The sequence below is a fragment of the Aquarana catesbeiana genome, linkage group LG05, assembly GCF_042186555.1.
Source record: "Aquarana catesbeiana isolate 2022-GZ linkage group LG05, ASM4218655v1, whole genome shotgun sequence".
Classification (NCBI taxonomy): Eukaryota; Metazoa; Chordata; class Amphibia; order Anura; family Ranidae; genus Aquarana; species Aquarana catesbeiana.
This window is the reverse complement of record NC_133328.1, coordinates 223259028-223273892: the sequence shown is the minus strand read 5'-3', so window position 1 is coordinate 223273892 and position 14865 is coordinate 223259028. Positions and strand designations below refer to the sequence as shown.

At 41.0% G+C, this 14865-nt stretch overlaps 1 protein-coding gene across 9 annotated transcripts in view; it reads right to left on the bottom strand.

Annotated features, from left to right (window-relative positions):
* LRRFIP2 (LRR binding FLII interacting protein 2) overlaps window positions 1-14865 on the bottom strand; it is a 190914-nt gene that overhangs the window by 84366 nt on the left and 91683 nt on the right. For 5 of the 9 annotated variants that reach the window (XM_073630580.1, XM_073630583.1, XM_073630582.1 and 2 more), the window contains exons 5-7: window positions 7193-7246; window positions 7061-7105; window positions 4733-4801 (exon numbers count right to left, since the gene is read on the bottom strand). The exons of the other annotated variants lie outside the window; for them this stretch is intronic. In XM_073630580.1, the coding sequence (XP_073486681.1) occupies window positions 4733-4801; window positions 7061-7105; window positions 7193-7246 (168 nt within the window). The remainder of the gene's footprint in view (window positions 1-4732; window positions 4802-7060; window positions 7106-7192; window positions 7247-14865) is intronic. 9 annotated transcript variants of the gene reach the window in all.

Below are 14865 nucleotides of genomic sequence, written 5' to 3'. Positions count from 1 at the left end.
GATAAGTGCATTGGAAAATCCAGGGCCTGGACCTTCTTGTTCAAGGCAGAAAGGATACTGTTTTGTAACAGTCTTGAATGAAACTGGGCATAAGGAACCGCTTCGAACGAAGCCACCATCTTTCCCAACAATCTCATACAAAGGCAAATAGAAGGACTCTTCTTTGCCCTGACTAGCTGAACCAGCACCTCTATTACACTGATTTTTGCCTGGGGTAAAAACACGCTTTTTTGGGTTGTATCTATGATTAGACCTGTAACGATATCACGTACGGGACATGAAAAGCTGTAGCTAGCTGCCATCTTGTGTGGAAGTAGCCATGACAGTTTGGCTAACCAAGTAACATGACAGAGAAATCTGAACTCCCTCCTCCCTCCTTCCTTGTCTTAGGAATTCAAAGCTTTTTAAGTTCAACAGAAAAGGTTATCTCAACAGAGAAAACAGAACCAGGTTAGGTCAGTAGAAAACATTTGTTGTAAGGGCAGTGTTCAGGCCTGTCGTAAAACTGTCACCCTCCCCATTCAGAGACCTAACAGGCCCGGTTGTAAATTGTCTGAATACACCTCCAACTTATAAGTATGAAATTTCAGCATGTGTCCTAACTTCTGACTTAGTAACAGCACAGCCATAATCTGGACATATTTAGTTTCTTCAGATAATATGGAACGTTTCAAGTCCAGACACCCCTAAGTCAGGTCATATGGGAAACCCCTGGGACCACTTATTCCTCCAAAGCAGGCTATACGTTATAGAGATGGCATGTTTAGACTTGTTTTGAAGGAAATCTCAAGTTGAATAATAATAAGGATATTTGGAGTCTGTAAACACTATAGATGCAGATATATGAATATGTATTACACAATCTACCTGGGACGTGGTCATGAGTGTAGACACCTCCCAGCAACCAACCCCTAAACAAGATGACCAGACGATTGGTTACTGGTCACTGTCAACACCCCCTTTGATTTGACAGAAAAGAGGAGATGCCAAGACAATGGGCAGTTCTCCTTTTACCATCCAAGAAGAAATATCTGCCAAATCGAGAACCGATTACCTAGCTCATCGATTGAACTCTGATCAACCCTCGGACATTAATTGCAAGTATTCTTTCTTCCCAATTCTACCTTATTGCTTTGTGGCTGTATATTGTCTTTATCTTTTTGAAACATCTTTTTTCTGTAAATATTTTATTTGCACCAACCTTGACCTTTTCATAATAAACCCTTATGTTGAAAAGTATTAATCTTGTCTCTAAAGCTCTTAATGCAAGCTATAAACGAACCTGCCTCTTGAAGGGCGCTACTGTTGTAGAGTAAGACTCTGAGCAGACCTGTCTGTGGTGGCAGTGTGTGTGGCAGACGCTTATTCTAAAATTATAATTGGTATTGCTAAAATTACGAGTCTCCCCCGGCTCGGTCTTTTAAACGGGGGTGGTGGCAGTTAAAGGGTTAATTGTGTAATTAGCCCAGTGACAATCACTCTCAGGTTGCTCGCACCTAGATTGTGGTCCTGCAAGCTGGAAAATCTTTGTGCTGGGCGCAGCTGAGAGTGGCATTGTTACGTAAGTGACAGCCTGGTGTGAGGTTGGCCGATCCTTCGTGTCAAGTTAGCAAGGAGGGCAGGGATCTGACACTCGTGTTCGTCACAAGACCCAAGTACTCTAGTCTTCTTACTGGTTTTAAAGAAGACTTCTCAAGGTTGAGAACCCAACCTAGATATTTCAGGTAGTTGACTGTGGTGACCAAGCCTTGGTCTAAACGGGCTACCGACCGGTCTATTAAGAGCAGGTCATCCAGGTACGCTACAAGCGTTATACCTTGGGCCCCTAATCTGGCCAGAGGAGGAGCCAGGACCTTTGTGAACACCTGAGGTGCAGTAGACCGAAAGGCAAAAAAACAAGTGGAGAGTCGCCTCTGGGTGCAGTAGTTTTTTTAAAAACACAACTTTAATAACACAATAAGATCAACTCACATTTTGAATGGAGGTAACAAGCATGGTATCAAATTGTCAGGATGACGCTCCCAAATCCTGTGCCATGTATGATCCTTACTGTAAGCGGTGGCAGTGTCTCTTCCAACAGATGTAAAAGCCAGCTCCGGAAGGCGGCCTGAGAATGAGGCTTGGAACACAAAGGGCAGCTGGCTGCAGGGGGATGACGTCAGAGGTGGACGCGTTTCGTGAGCGTGCGCACTTGGATGTACTTTAAGTCGCGCTCCTTTCTCAACAGACATGACATGTTCACAGAGGAGATAGCACCGTCAATTACCGGTATACCCCACATCTTTGTGAACTTTTCCTCCATAGGATAAAGAGTTGAAAACTTTTTAGGAGGGAAAAAATGTTTATCTGGATGATCCTACTCAGAATAAATAAGCTTTTCCAGCAGGGAATGAACAGGAAAAGTATGTGCAGCTTGAGGAGTTTTAAGTGAACCCAAACTAGATGTTGGTTTCTCAAGCGGATCAGATACGGGTAACCTAAATGTGGAGCGGACCCTTTCAGTAAGAGATTGCACCAGCAATTTCCCAGCCTGTGAAGCTGGAGAGGGACCTTCCTCACTAGATTCCCCGTTAGAGAAGTCATCCTCATCCCTATCTTCAGAAGGGGAATGATCTCCCCTTTCCCTGAGTTCCTCCGTTTGAGGGTCCTGAGTAGAAGGGGATCTAATGCGCTTTCTTCTCCCAGTGAAGATGTAATCACGGCCATTAATCTTTCCTCTAATCCACTTATGGTTGAGGAAAAAACCCCCTGAGTGATGAATACAGGGGCTGAAGTGCCAGCAGCAGATGTAGCCCCTGACCCCGACGGCTCATCCTGACCAGCCTCCCTAGGTTCTTCAGGAGGAGATGGTGCTACAGAGGGGGGTCCTCAGAGCCTGAGGGAGATCCCCCTTGAGCCCCTATTTCTCGGGGTACCTATACCTCTTCTGCCCATAGTGCCAAGCACAAATGCCGAGGTACAACCAGAAGTGCACGTACTGCTGAGCAATATAGTCCAGCAACTACCGTTGCTATAAAAGGCCCAGTCTGGTGCTACAAAAAACTGAGGTACTCCCAGTTAGGAAGCTTAGCCCCCTATATAACCCCTCCCCTGTCTAGGGTGTGCCAGTGTCCATCACCTAGTGGTGCCTATATAACCCATCAGTGAATACTGAGGCTCTGTGTCCTGTGATGTACAATAAAGAAAGACCACTTTTTGCAAAGCGCTAAAGAGGAAGTAAACCCTGAAGGGTTTTACTTCCTCTTTGTTTCCTTGCAAAGGTAAAGCATAATGGGCTACTATGCATCGCATAGTAAAGCGCTGCGTAACCTGTTGGTGCTATATAAATCCTGAATAATAATAGTAGCCCATTATGTGTCACTTACCTGACACAGAAGCCTGCGATGTCTCCGATGTCCCCGCTGACTGGAAGCGACCATCTTCGCCCCTCTTCCTTCCGGGGCCGTGAACTCCGGCTCTGTGACTCGCCGGAGTTGCGTGACGTCACTCCCGGATACGGGAGCTGCCAGTCACGGCATGACCCCAGCTAGAAACGACACAGCGTGCCCTTTATAAAGTGCACATGCATCGAACAACTCATCGTACGTGTAATTGTAAATATCTCCTAAACCGTGTAGGTTTAGGAGATATTACCAGCACCTACAGGTAAGCCTTAATCTAGGCTTACTTGTAGGTGAAAGTGGTTGTAAAGGGTTTACAACCATTTTAATAGTGGTAAAAAACACTAAAATGGGGTCTAATCGTTGCATAAAAGGTTTGACTGGAGGAGAGGCATGTATAGCACTCTGGATAGAGGTGTAATAAAGAGAATAAAAGCCCTAGGGCCATTGAAAGTAGACCTCTAAAGCCACCCTGTCTTCCAATGTCCAACGAGCGGGTTTAGTAAAAAAAAAAAAAACGGACTTGAATGCTTATTAGATGTGGATGGGGGAATCCTCCCCAGTGGTCTTTGTATTCTGAGAGCTGGGAGACTTCCCCATCATCAGAATACACTGATCAGGGCTGCAGGGTATAGCCTGCTGTATGAATTGTGTAGAAATTTTCCAACAGGGTGGTTGAAGATGCATCTCTTCAACCACAGTAGCCATATGTCCCTGATGAACTAGCCGAATTTCGATCCATGTTTGCTCAGCTTAAGGCTGAGCTGCCTCTAGTAGATAGGGGGTTGGGACACCAGCAGAGGATTGTACCTAGGCTGTACTTTTTTATGCCTTGTTCCCTACTCCTAATCTTTTATATCTTTACTGTGTCTTTCAACAAATGGAAAAGAAATGTACATTTAACCATCTATCAGGACTCAGAGGACGTCAGCTGACGTTATCAATCAAGTTACCTGAAAAAATAACTTTTACTGCTGCATAGTTAGCAATCAAATTAAATTCTCCAGATGCTATTTACCACAGCAGGTGTTGGGTTACATATATTAGTCTTCCATCTTATAAGCACAATAGAATCAATGTGAACGTGCATATAACTTCTATGGTGAAATCCACAAAAGCACATTGATAGTACATATTAAGAGTTTTCCGTGCAGCATGCTATAGTTGCCTTCAATAAAAATGCATTAACATATACGGCCGTCCATTTTATGTCTCTATCAAGTAATAAAGTCAGTATGAATGAAATTTATATTTTGACCACCAAACTCAACTTACAACATGCATGGTCACAAAAAGTATCTAAATGAAGCCTTAGGTGTTTGCACACTGCAATGCTTGCTATAAGTACACACCACAAGGTCTCTCCTCCTGGAAGTACTTTCTCTGCTTTTGTGTAAGCCACTGACATCCAACGATGAGCTCTTAAGAGTAAACAAATATTTAGGTTTACAAGATCCAAAAATGTCACATTATACAGAAAATGTTAAATAAAATGACAGCACTTACACAGCATGTTGTGTAATAACCAACAAAATGTGTGAAAACATGATCAGGAAGTCTTCAGCAATATTGCCATCTAAGCAATCTAACGTTAAAGTCCAACTGTAGCTAAATTATAAATGACAATTACTGGGTTTTGTACAAGGAGGGAAAGATTAAAAATCGCTAGGTGTTTTGTTTCTGTCTCCCCACTGGAAAATTTTTCACCTATGTTTTGACTGGAGTTGGACTTTAACAACTGACGAGTGTTCACAAATTAAAACAGAAGTATGGGGTTCTCAGTCTTCAGTGAACTGAAAGCTGGTGACGGTCAGTCAATGGCTCTTTGCTCTGCCCCCTCCTATGCACGCTGGAGTGCTGGGCTGTGGAGGGAGCTGGAGCTGCTGGCTCAGGCTCTCATCTGTGTGCTGAGAGGTTGAGTCAGCTGTCAGTCCAGGTATTTGGGGGATCCTGACTTCCGGATCTCTCCAGAGTTTGGACCAGCTAAGTGACGTCAGCAGACAGAAGACTTTAGCACACTGTTGGCTGAATACGGGTCACAGGAGTGCTGAATGAAGTGCAGTCCTGAGAAAAACAAGAAAAAGATCTTTTGCCCTACTAAACCTTTAATACATTAGGCAAGGCTGCAGATTTTCCATCATATCAAAAGTATCATACACTATACCTTTAAGACCGGTATTTCTTGAAGAAAATGTTTTTTGTTTTTTTTTCAAAATTAAATTTAAAACTGCTAGACATGCCTTTGCCTGCCGGTTTCCTAAACAGTCCGTCAGGCAAATCTTCACCTTCAGTGTTGGGGGGGCTGCTGCAGGTACGAGTAGGAGCTCCATTAGCTAGGGGTCTGTGCTCCCTTCCAGCTTTTTACCTCTCTGCAGTGCTGAAATTGGTTGTGTCAGAAACCTAGGAAAGTGGTGACATCACTCCTCTAGTCAAGTGGCAGCACTAAGGCTTTAGGATACTAGTTATTTTCTTCTCTATACTCTGAAGCCTAAGCTATTCTTGCCAGCTGCAAAGGAGCAAGAGTCGGGAGCCAACTCAGGCAAACACTTTCAACTCTTTCTGCATGTGTAAGGTGATGAAGTTTTGTGATAAATGGAAACACTAGAAAAATCTGATATTTGTTGTTGTTTGCCAAGTGTGTTGCAGATCTATACCATATAACTTTAACACTGTATGGCAACGATAGGATAGTTGCCCAGGCATGCATAAGGCAGCATATAGCAAGCATGACAATATACAAAAAGCAACCAAATTAAATGAGGAGATCATAACCGTACACTGGTGCAGAACACTAACTGAATTAGAGGAAACCAACCCTTTGTCAAAAGCTGCAGCAAAAAGGTTAAAGAAAATCTCTAGGCCAATGTTATGGTTGTGATCCTGCCACTGGCAAAAATTCACCAGAGGAAAGGCCGCTAAGGAGGACACAGGAAAGAGGTGGAACACTCACCTTCTTACATGTGTTGCTCCTTCACCAGCTGGATGAACAAGGCATCACTATCACCATCAACTTGACCTACTAATTCAGCAGACAATGATGAAATAAAATGCAAAGTGTGACATGGGCCCCACTGAGAAACATACGCAGGACACTATTGCTGACCTGCTTCAGCAAATGCAAGTTGCCTGGTTATCTCTAGAATCAATTATTTCCAGGTAAATGCCCTGGAACAAGTATGGGTGCAAGTGAAATAAATTTAAAAAAAAAATAATTATTAGTATACGCGTTCCAGGTCAGTGGCCCGGATAGCTCTGAAGCCTGCAAGGTCAACAGGATAGTCAAGCAACTAAATGTTCATAATGAGAGCTCAGCAATAGTTGCTTATTAAATCCTGAGAACTTACGATTCCATTAAAGCACAAGATATATTATTAGAAAATCATGGTTGCATTGTATTTGCATCTACTGGTTCCTCCTCGGTCTCCAGCCAGGACTTGTCCTATAGGTCAGCAAAAGCAGCTGCCTGGCTGTTGGTGCCTTCTATTTTGCACCAATAGAGAGGTGGAAAGCTTATCGAGAATTTTTGCACTCCACAACATCACAAACCAGCCATGCCAAAAGCCTGGGGAAAACCTGTTAGTAATGCAACACCACACAGATTAAGTAATAAAAACAAAAAAAGTGGCAATTTTCTGGTTAAATCTGTTATATAAACTATAAAAACCAGGGAGCACACTAACCCTATGAGTTTCAAGACCTCGGCTAGTGGTCAACCCAGAAGACTCCTTAAAAGAAGAAGTCATGAAGAAAGATGATTAGTGTTGGAAGATGTCAGCAGTGGGAACCTAAAATGAAAAAAAAATGGTACAAACCAGATATGGACGATGACTGGACCGGTGAGAGTACCTAGCCCGGTCAGAATCCTCCTGAGATGAAACATAGCACATTAAAAGTGTTATTCATTTTCATGAACACTAACATATCCTTTAAAAAAGTAACTACACACAATTTCCGCAAGCAAAAGGACAATTATTTAATTAAAAACTTTCAAGTTATCATGCATAAGTCAGTTGTTGCCTATAACAACCACCCAGAATCCTGGTTTCATTTTTACAGCCTAAAATATCCAATAAATGTTGAAAGTTGATTAGTTTCAAACTGCATTGTTTTGTTACCACACTTTATATTCAAAGGCCCTCAGGTGTTAGATACTTGGGAACAGCTAATAAAAAATTCAAGGAAAGTGAAAATGCCCCCAATGCCTCCCAGTACTTCAGACACATTTTAGCAGTTAAGTTTTTCAATAGATGTAATATGACAGTTTGACAATGGTGATCTTATGCCTACGGGTCACACCTGACACTTGTCATCTGCCTGCTGTTTTGAGCAGAGTGAGCAATTCGACCTGTTAGCATGGGTTCCTCCCTCCATCTCTCTCTACTGAAATAAATGTGTTAGCTTAGCAGAGGTGAGCTTACAAGCTCTCTGCAACCAATATAGATGGGCTGCCTTTACCTTGTGCCAGGCAAAATCTTATGTCTATGGTGGCAGGCAGAAGCCCACTGGCTTGACAGCTGTCATGTAAAAGACAAATAAGGTAGGTTAAGAACTTGTACTAACCACTACTGTTCTCCCTCTTGACCAGATATACGGCACAAAGAGAATATGCCAGCTCTTACAGTTCTCTCTCCTGCAATGCCAAAATTGCACTGCAGCACTTCAGGAATTTAAGGCATTGGGGAAGTCAGACTAACCATTTTAAACTCTATTGGTGTCACGGAACGCCCCACACTCTGCTTGAGTGCTTCCGTCATATACTGCTTCCTAAGTTCTGGAACATAGAGCTGGCCATAGGAACCCCAAGAACTAGACAACACCAGTCTTGGAGTACATCAGAACTGTTTTTTATTTGAGATAACCCACACATTTATACACCAGGCTGACTCAAAGCTAACCTAATTAACATGAGCTAATTATCTCATCCTTTATACAGCCTAGGTGGCTGAGACATGACCTTTCGCCCAGACTTGTGGTCACCGAGCTTCACACAGGAATATAAACACAATAGCTGGAGCTAATTACAATTAACAATACAAACATAACCTAATTAACCTAATTAACATGAGCTCCAATAGGAGTCGTTCCGTCTCCTACATTGTATAGAGGACAATGTGATCAGCTCATTCAATTAACACACATTACCATAAACATCAACACAGGGTTAATTAGAACAAACAACAATGAGTTGAATACCTTTAGAACCTAGACTAAACTTATTTACATTAAACCCATTATAGCTGACATCAGACAGGTGAGTGGAGATGATGACATTAGCATCTCCTCACAGGATGTGTCCCAACAGTATAATTCAGTCTTATCATTCTAATATGGCATATAACGGGTTCCAGAGTCCGTGTGTTTTGGGGGGACATGGAGCTGAATCCAAAGTAACACCAACCCCAGGGTCCCCAGGCATACAGCTCACAGAGAGCACCATTCCCCCAAATGCTAGGGCCCATAATCGGTGGGCAACAGGCTTGCATACAGTCCTCTCCAACAGCCTCTGTTCTGGCTAGGTCTGTGACATTTGGCAACCATAGACTTAAAGAATAGACCTAAACTTTAACGCTACTTTATTTAGTTTGATAAATCATCCTGTATCACATATAGAACGGTAATATTTTTGTTATAAAATACAATTTTCACGTGTGTTCCATCCAAATTTTGCATCTCAGTGTTGACCTCCTTTCAGCTTCTTTCAACAACTTCCTGTCGACATCCATATGTGCCAGCTGCACATCACTGCTCCAGACTAGCTTCCTGATAGTGATAATAATGGACCATGCATTGACAACATGCGTCAGCAGGGCCACTTATAGTCTCCATAAACTGCACCACTTACAGGATGAATGCAAGAGAACAATTAGGACAGTTGTCACTCCATAACATGATGAACAAGGACTTTCATGGCAGGATCATCGGGTGTTATTTAACTGAAAGCTGAATCATTAATATGGACTAAAACAACAACTTTTGCAATTATAGTGACCTGTTACAGCTTATATGAAATTTTAATGATTAGGCTTAGATCTATTTTAAAACCCTGAAGTTGGCAGAAATGTGCCGTGTATAGCTTACTACCATCCACAATAACAAATCAAAGGGCAATATTTGTTTGTATATTCATGCCAAGTTTTGGAATTGCACAGGGCAGGTGTGGCCAGCCTAATGTAAAAGTAGCTAGTTCCAATCTGTGCTCCAACAGGCAGTTTTAAATGGTTTTAAGACTAGAAGACCCCTTTCACACTGGAGGCGTTTTTCAGGCGCTAAAGGGCTAAAAATAGCGCATGAAAAATGCCTCCTCTGCAGCCCCAGTGTGAAAGCCCAAGTGCTTTCACACTGGAGAGGTGCGCTTGCAGGACGTTAGAAAAAGTCCTGCAAGCAGCATCTTTGGGGCGGAAACTAATTTGCACTGCTGCCGAAGAGTCTGCAAAGTGCTTCAGTAGCGGTGCTCTTCAGGCGCATTTAACCCTTTCTTCGGCCACTAGCGGGTGTTAAAAGTGCCCTGCTAGCGGCTGAAAAGCGTTGCCTAAACTAGCGGCGCTTTACAGCTAACGCAGCTGTGCTATAAGTGTGAAAGGGCTCTAAAAGATAACAAATGCAAACTGCTAAAATATATATATATCTATATATCTAGATATATATCTAGATATCTATCTAGATATAGATATATATATATATATATCTATATCTATATATATATATCTATATCTATATAGATATAGATATATATCTATATCTATATAGATATATATATATATCTCTATCTATCTAGCTATAGATATATAAACACTGGATACTCTGCCTGGATGCTTCCGGGGTCACAGATTTGAACAAGCAGCCAGTAAGCAAATGGGAATGAAGTCCCACTTTGCTTACTGTGTGCAAAAGAAGTTGATCATGAAAAAGAGACACTGAATCACCATATTAGCCAGGAAACTAGCATCTCTAAAAGAAAGGGATGGCAAAGACTGCCTCTGTTGGTCCTTACACATTTCCTTTAATATCTTAGCAAGGCAGTGTTTTACCATTTGCAATCATTTTACATTGTTTACAAAGCTCTGCACACCTGTCAATCACTAAGAACACCTCCATTTATTCACACCTATTGCAGTCACAGATTGGAAGGATGGGAGGGGGTACAGAAAAAGTTGTGTTACTGTAGCTGCACCTTGACCACTTTCTCACTTCAAATTCACTGCATAATCTTCCTATGTAGAAAAGCCAATAAATACAAAAATCTGTTAAAAACTGAATGACGTTTGTGTACTGGATATTAGTTATACTGAATCTTTAGGAGATTGATGTCTCAAATCGAATCTAAATTAATAATACTTCCACTACTACTTCTAATAATCATCAGAAAGTTTAAAATATAAAAAATATACATGACTGTCTAATTTGTTCTCTACCCCAAAATTAATCTTATTTTCTTTTTTACCAAATCTGCTGCAAACATGGACTCTGTTCCTAACACTATGGCAACACAACAGGAAGAGCCACATTTAAGATTCTTAATGGTTTAGCTCACCTTTTTGAAAAATAACAGTACTGTACAGTTAAGGAGCCCCAGTAGTGTAAAAAGCATTGTCCAGATTAGATTAGTTTACATCAGTGGTTTACACCAGTGGCTCTCAACCCTGTCCTCAAGTACCCCCAACAGGCCATGTTTGCAGGTTTTCATTTACCAAGCACATATGCTTTAAATCAGTCAATGGCTTGGTATTTTGGACAGCTATTTTATCTAAGAGAAATTCCCAAAACATGGCCTGTTGGGGGTACTTGAGGACAGGGTTGAGAACCACTGGTTTAAATGACATACCTGTAGGCCAAATTCTGCTTCATGCAGGCTTGACTGGAAAAAAAAAAATCCATCCTGACCGAACTGCCTAGAAACGACTATAAACGACCCTGTGTACATGTACTGATAAGATAACAGAGGAGAGTTCAGGAGCAGTTGAAAAAAAATGCCCAACTGCTCCTAAACGTCCGTTTAGCAGCAGCAGTGTACATGAGGTCTTAGCACTCATGTACACTGCTGCTGATAAACGGAAGTTCAGAGGCATTTGGACGCTTTTTTCAGCTGCCCCTGAACTCATCCAACGTTAGCTTACGTGTACATGAACACAGGGTCATTTAATGTCATTTTTAGGCAGTTGCGTTTAGAGGCTTTTCTTTGAAGGTAAAAAAAATTGAGTTCAGACGCCGATGTTTCCGACGCCAGATGCGCCTAAACACGGTACCGGCATTTAGGCGCGTTTACGTTTAGAAGTGTTTTTAAAAGGTGCCCTATTTTATTTGAGGGTCTAATGATGTTATCTTAAATAAACACTCCTAGAGGCGAACGCGACTAAACGTGGCATGCAAACGCAGCTAAACGGATGTTTTTAAACGCCGGTTTCATGTTGTCAAGAAAAACGTCCAGAAGAGGTTGCCTGAGAGTCCCGTGTACATTAGGCCTAAGAGGTGATTTCCTTCACAACCTCTCACATCTATTGAGTCTACAAGACCGGAAGTAAAAGGAAAACCTCACTAATAATAAAAAAATGGCAAACAAAACTGACTACTTTTCGGGATTTAGCTTTAGATATACTTTAAGAGAGAGTAATCAGTTATATCAAAATTAAAAAAATGCTTTGATACTCTTGTTATGCAAATCCCATTGTTTATGTTCTTGATGTAAGGCCGATGCCCACCACAACTCTTCTGATTGCTTTAAACAGACGTCACTGATGCAGTTAATCAGCAGCATTGTGGACAAGCCCTATCCCTTGATTTTCTCAGTCTACAGAGGATAACCCAGTAATGTAATGAAATTAGGTTTGTATGCTTGGTATGGGTGTTTATACACTACTCCTTTTCTTAATTCACATCTAGCAACAACTCAACAGATTTTCTCATCCACTTATCCCAAATATGGCACTGCCACAAGGAGCACATGGGGGAACTGTAGTCCTGGAGTAGGAGTTTATCCTCCATCTAGCCTGTATATAGAGATCTGAAACTGATATATTTTTTTTGGGGGGGGGGGGGGCTGCAGTATTCAAACAATCAAGTAGTTTTTAGAAATTTGAATATTCATATTTGGACCTTGCTTGGAGTTTGGTTTTATCTTTTTCTTTTTAAATAACATTACTACAAAACAATGATTTAGTGACCGAGTAAAAAAAATAAAAATTAAAAAAAAATAAGTTACTTCATGATACTATCAGGTAACTTATTACAGAAGTAAAAGAAGAATCATCAAAGCTTTAAAGACATAATGGTGCAATGCACTTAACAGACCTTGGTATAATTCCAACTAGCTGAAAATACTTTAAAAATAATGTTCTCTCTTCTACATCTTTCAGGCCAGCAAGAACAGGCCTCTTGGCTGCCTCTCAGCAATTGGATTCTAAGATGCTCATGTTCATATTCGTCTATAGCCAAGAACTTATAATAAGAAAACTACAAAAGTTCACACTGTTACAGTGTGTTCCAGCAGAAACAATTACAACATTACAGCACTGTACAATAAATTCCAACATCTTAAAAATGATACAGAACATAAACAGCCAAAATAATACCAATTACCAAAAATGTATAAATACTCTTTAGGTAAAAATCAAGGGAACATGGCAGGCAATGCTCCTAAAAACTTACAGCTTTAAATCAATTCTTATAAATGCAAGCACAGGGCCCCCTGATTTCTGAAAAAATCATTACAAGATTCTAGTCTAAAAGATTGATACTAAATCACATTTCTGAACTCTGGAGACAGCTCTAAAGCCCCGCAAACACGATCGGACTTTCCGATGGGAAATGTTGGATGTCAGGCTGTTGGCTGTTGTCTGTGTGTGCTCCATCAATTGTTGTCGGACTTTCCGCCAACAAATGTTGGCTAGTATGTTTTCAAATTTTTCGCCAACAAATGTGTGTTGCCGGACTTTCCGATTGTGTGTACACAAGTCCGTCGGACAAAAGTCTAGAGTACAAACACACATGCTCGGAAGCAGAAGCGGTCGGTCTTGTAAACTAGTGCTCGTAATGGAGAATTAACATTTGTGACGTGGCAAATTATGAATTCTCCAAATGCAGCGCACATTCTCTAATTCTTTAATGGGATAATAATGAAGCTGCTTTGCTGGTGATACTGATGGAGTTATTGCAAATGAATTTTCAAAGGCTTTTTTTTTTCTAGTGATATCAAGAATAATATTATTATGTTTTTTTTTTTTTTTTTTTATTTGTGCAAGTTACCACAACACCATTATCCCGTAGTTTATAAGAACAATGATACAACTATGTTGGTGTCCCTTGTCAATTTTACATTGTATTTTTTAAAATCTAACTGCCTACTCCCAAACTGTCATTTGAAGAAAAAAAACACATAGCCAAGTACTATTCTCCACAACTTTTTTTATTGTGCATTAAAAAAAAAATTAGACATGCTATCTGCTAATAGAACTTAACCAAAAAGTGCATTCTATGCATCCAAAAATATAGAAAATATACCAAATCAAATCATTATTCAACCAAAAAGATAATGTCAAAGCAATAACTCCAAGGCCAATAATAAAGAACACGTTATCTCCTCCGATTCCGCAACATAAATGGTTGACGAACGGCCGTTCAGAAACTAACTGAAAAGTATGAAATGAAAAGCGCAAACTGAAAAACATGAAAAGAAAAGCGCAAATCCAACTTCTACTAACACAAAATTAGATCAGAAGGAGCCCAAAGGGTGGTGCCAAGGAGCTGAAAAATCACGTAGTACGTCTAGTACGTCACTACGTTCGTAATTGTTGGCCAACATTTGTGTGACCGTGTGTATGCAAGACAAGTTTGAGCCAACATCCTTCGGACAAAATTCCACGGTTTTGTTGGCAGAAAGTCTGATCGTGTGGACGAGGCATAAGGCCTGATTCACACCTATGCATTTTAGTGCTTTTTGCAGATTTGCACTACAGTCCATTCAACGTGGTTTCCTATGGATCCTATTCTGTAGTGAAAATCTGCAAAGTGCACTAAAAATGCATAGGTGTGAATTGGGCCTAATTAATTATAGCACAGTTTTGCAGTTTAATCCCAATAACCCACTTAAGCTGCCTGAATTTCAGCTTGAAATTCAAGCTATGGGCAGCCCTGTCTGCACTGCCTTGCTCTACAAACTTAGAATATCAAAAACTAAGAAGATGAACAGAAATCTGTTGACTCAACAGGGACTGCATCCAATCAGGCGCAGTCATTGTTCAGGTATTTAGCTAGTCACAGGAGCAGCGGCTGTCAGAATACAATAGTCAGCAGGGAAGTTTCCTCTATCTTTGCTGTCTAGCATGGATGTGGAAATGTACTTATTTCTCTCAATGGCTGAACAAGAGAAAATGTGTTTTTAGCTAGTATAGGACTCCCTCCACCACTACCATTAAGTTTAACCCTTAACTTCCCCCAGCACCTAAACCTAACTCTTAAAACTTCAATTCAACACTTAACCTGACCTAATAGG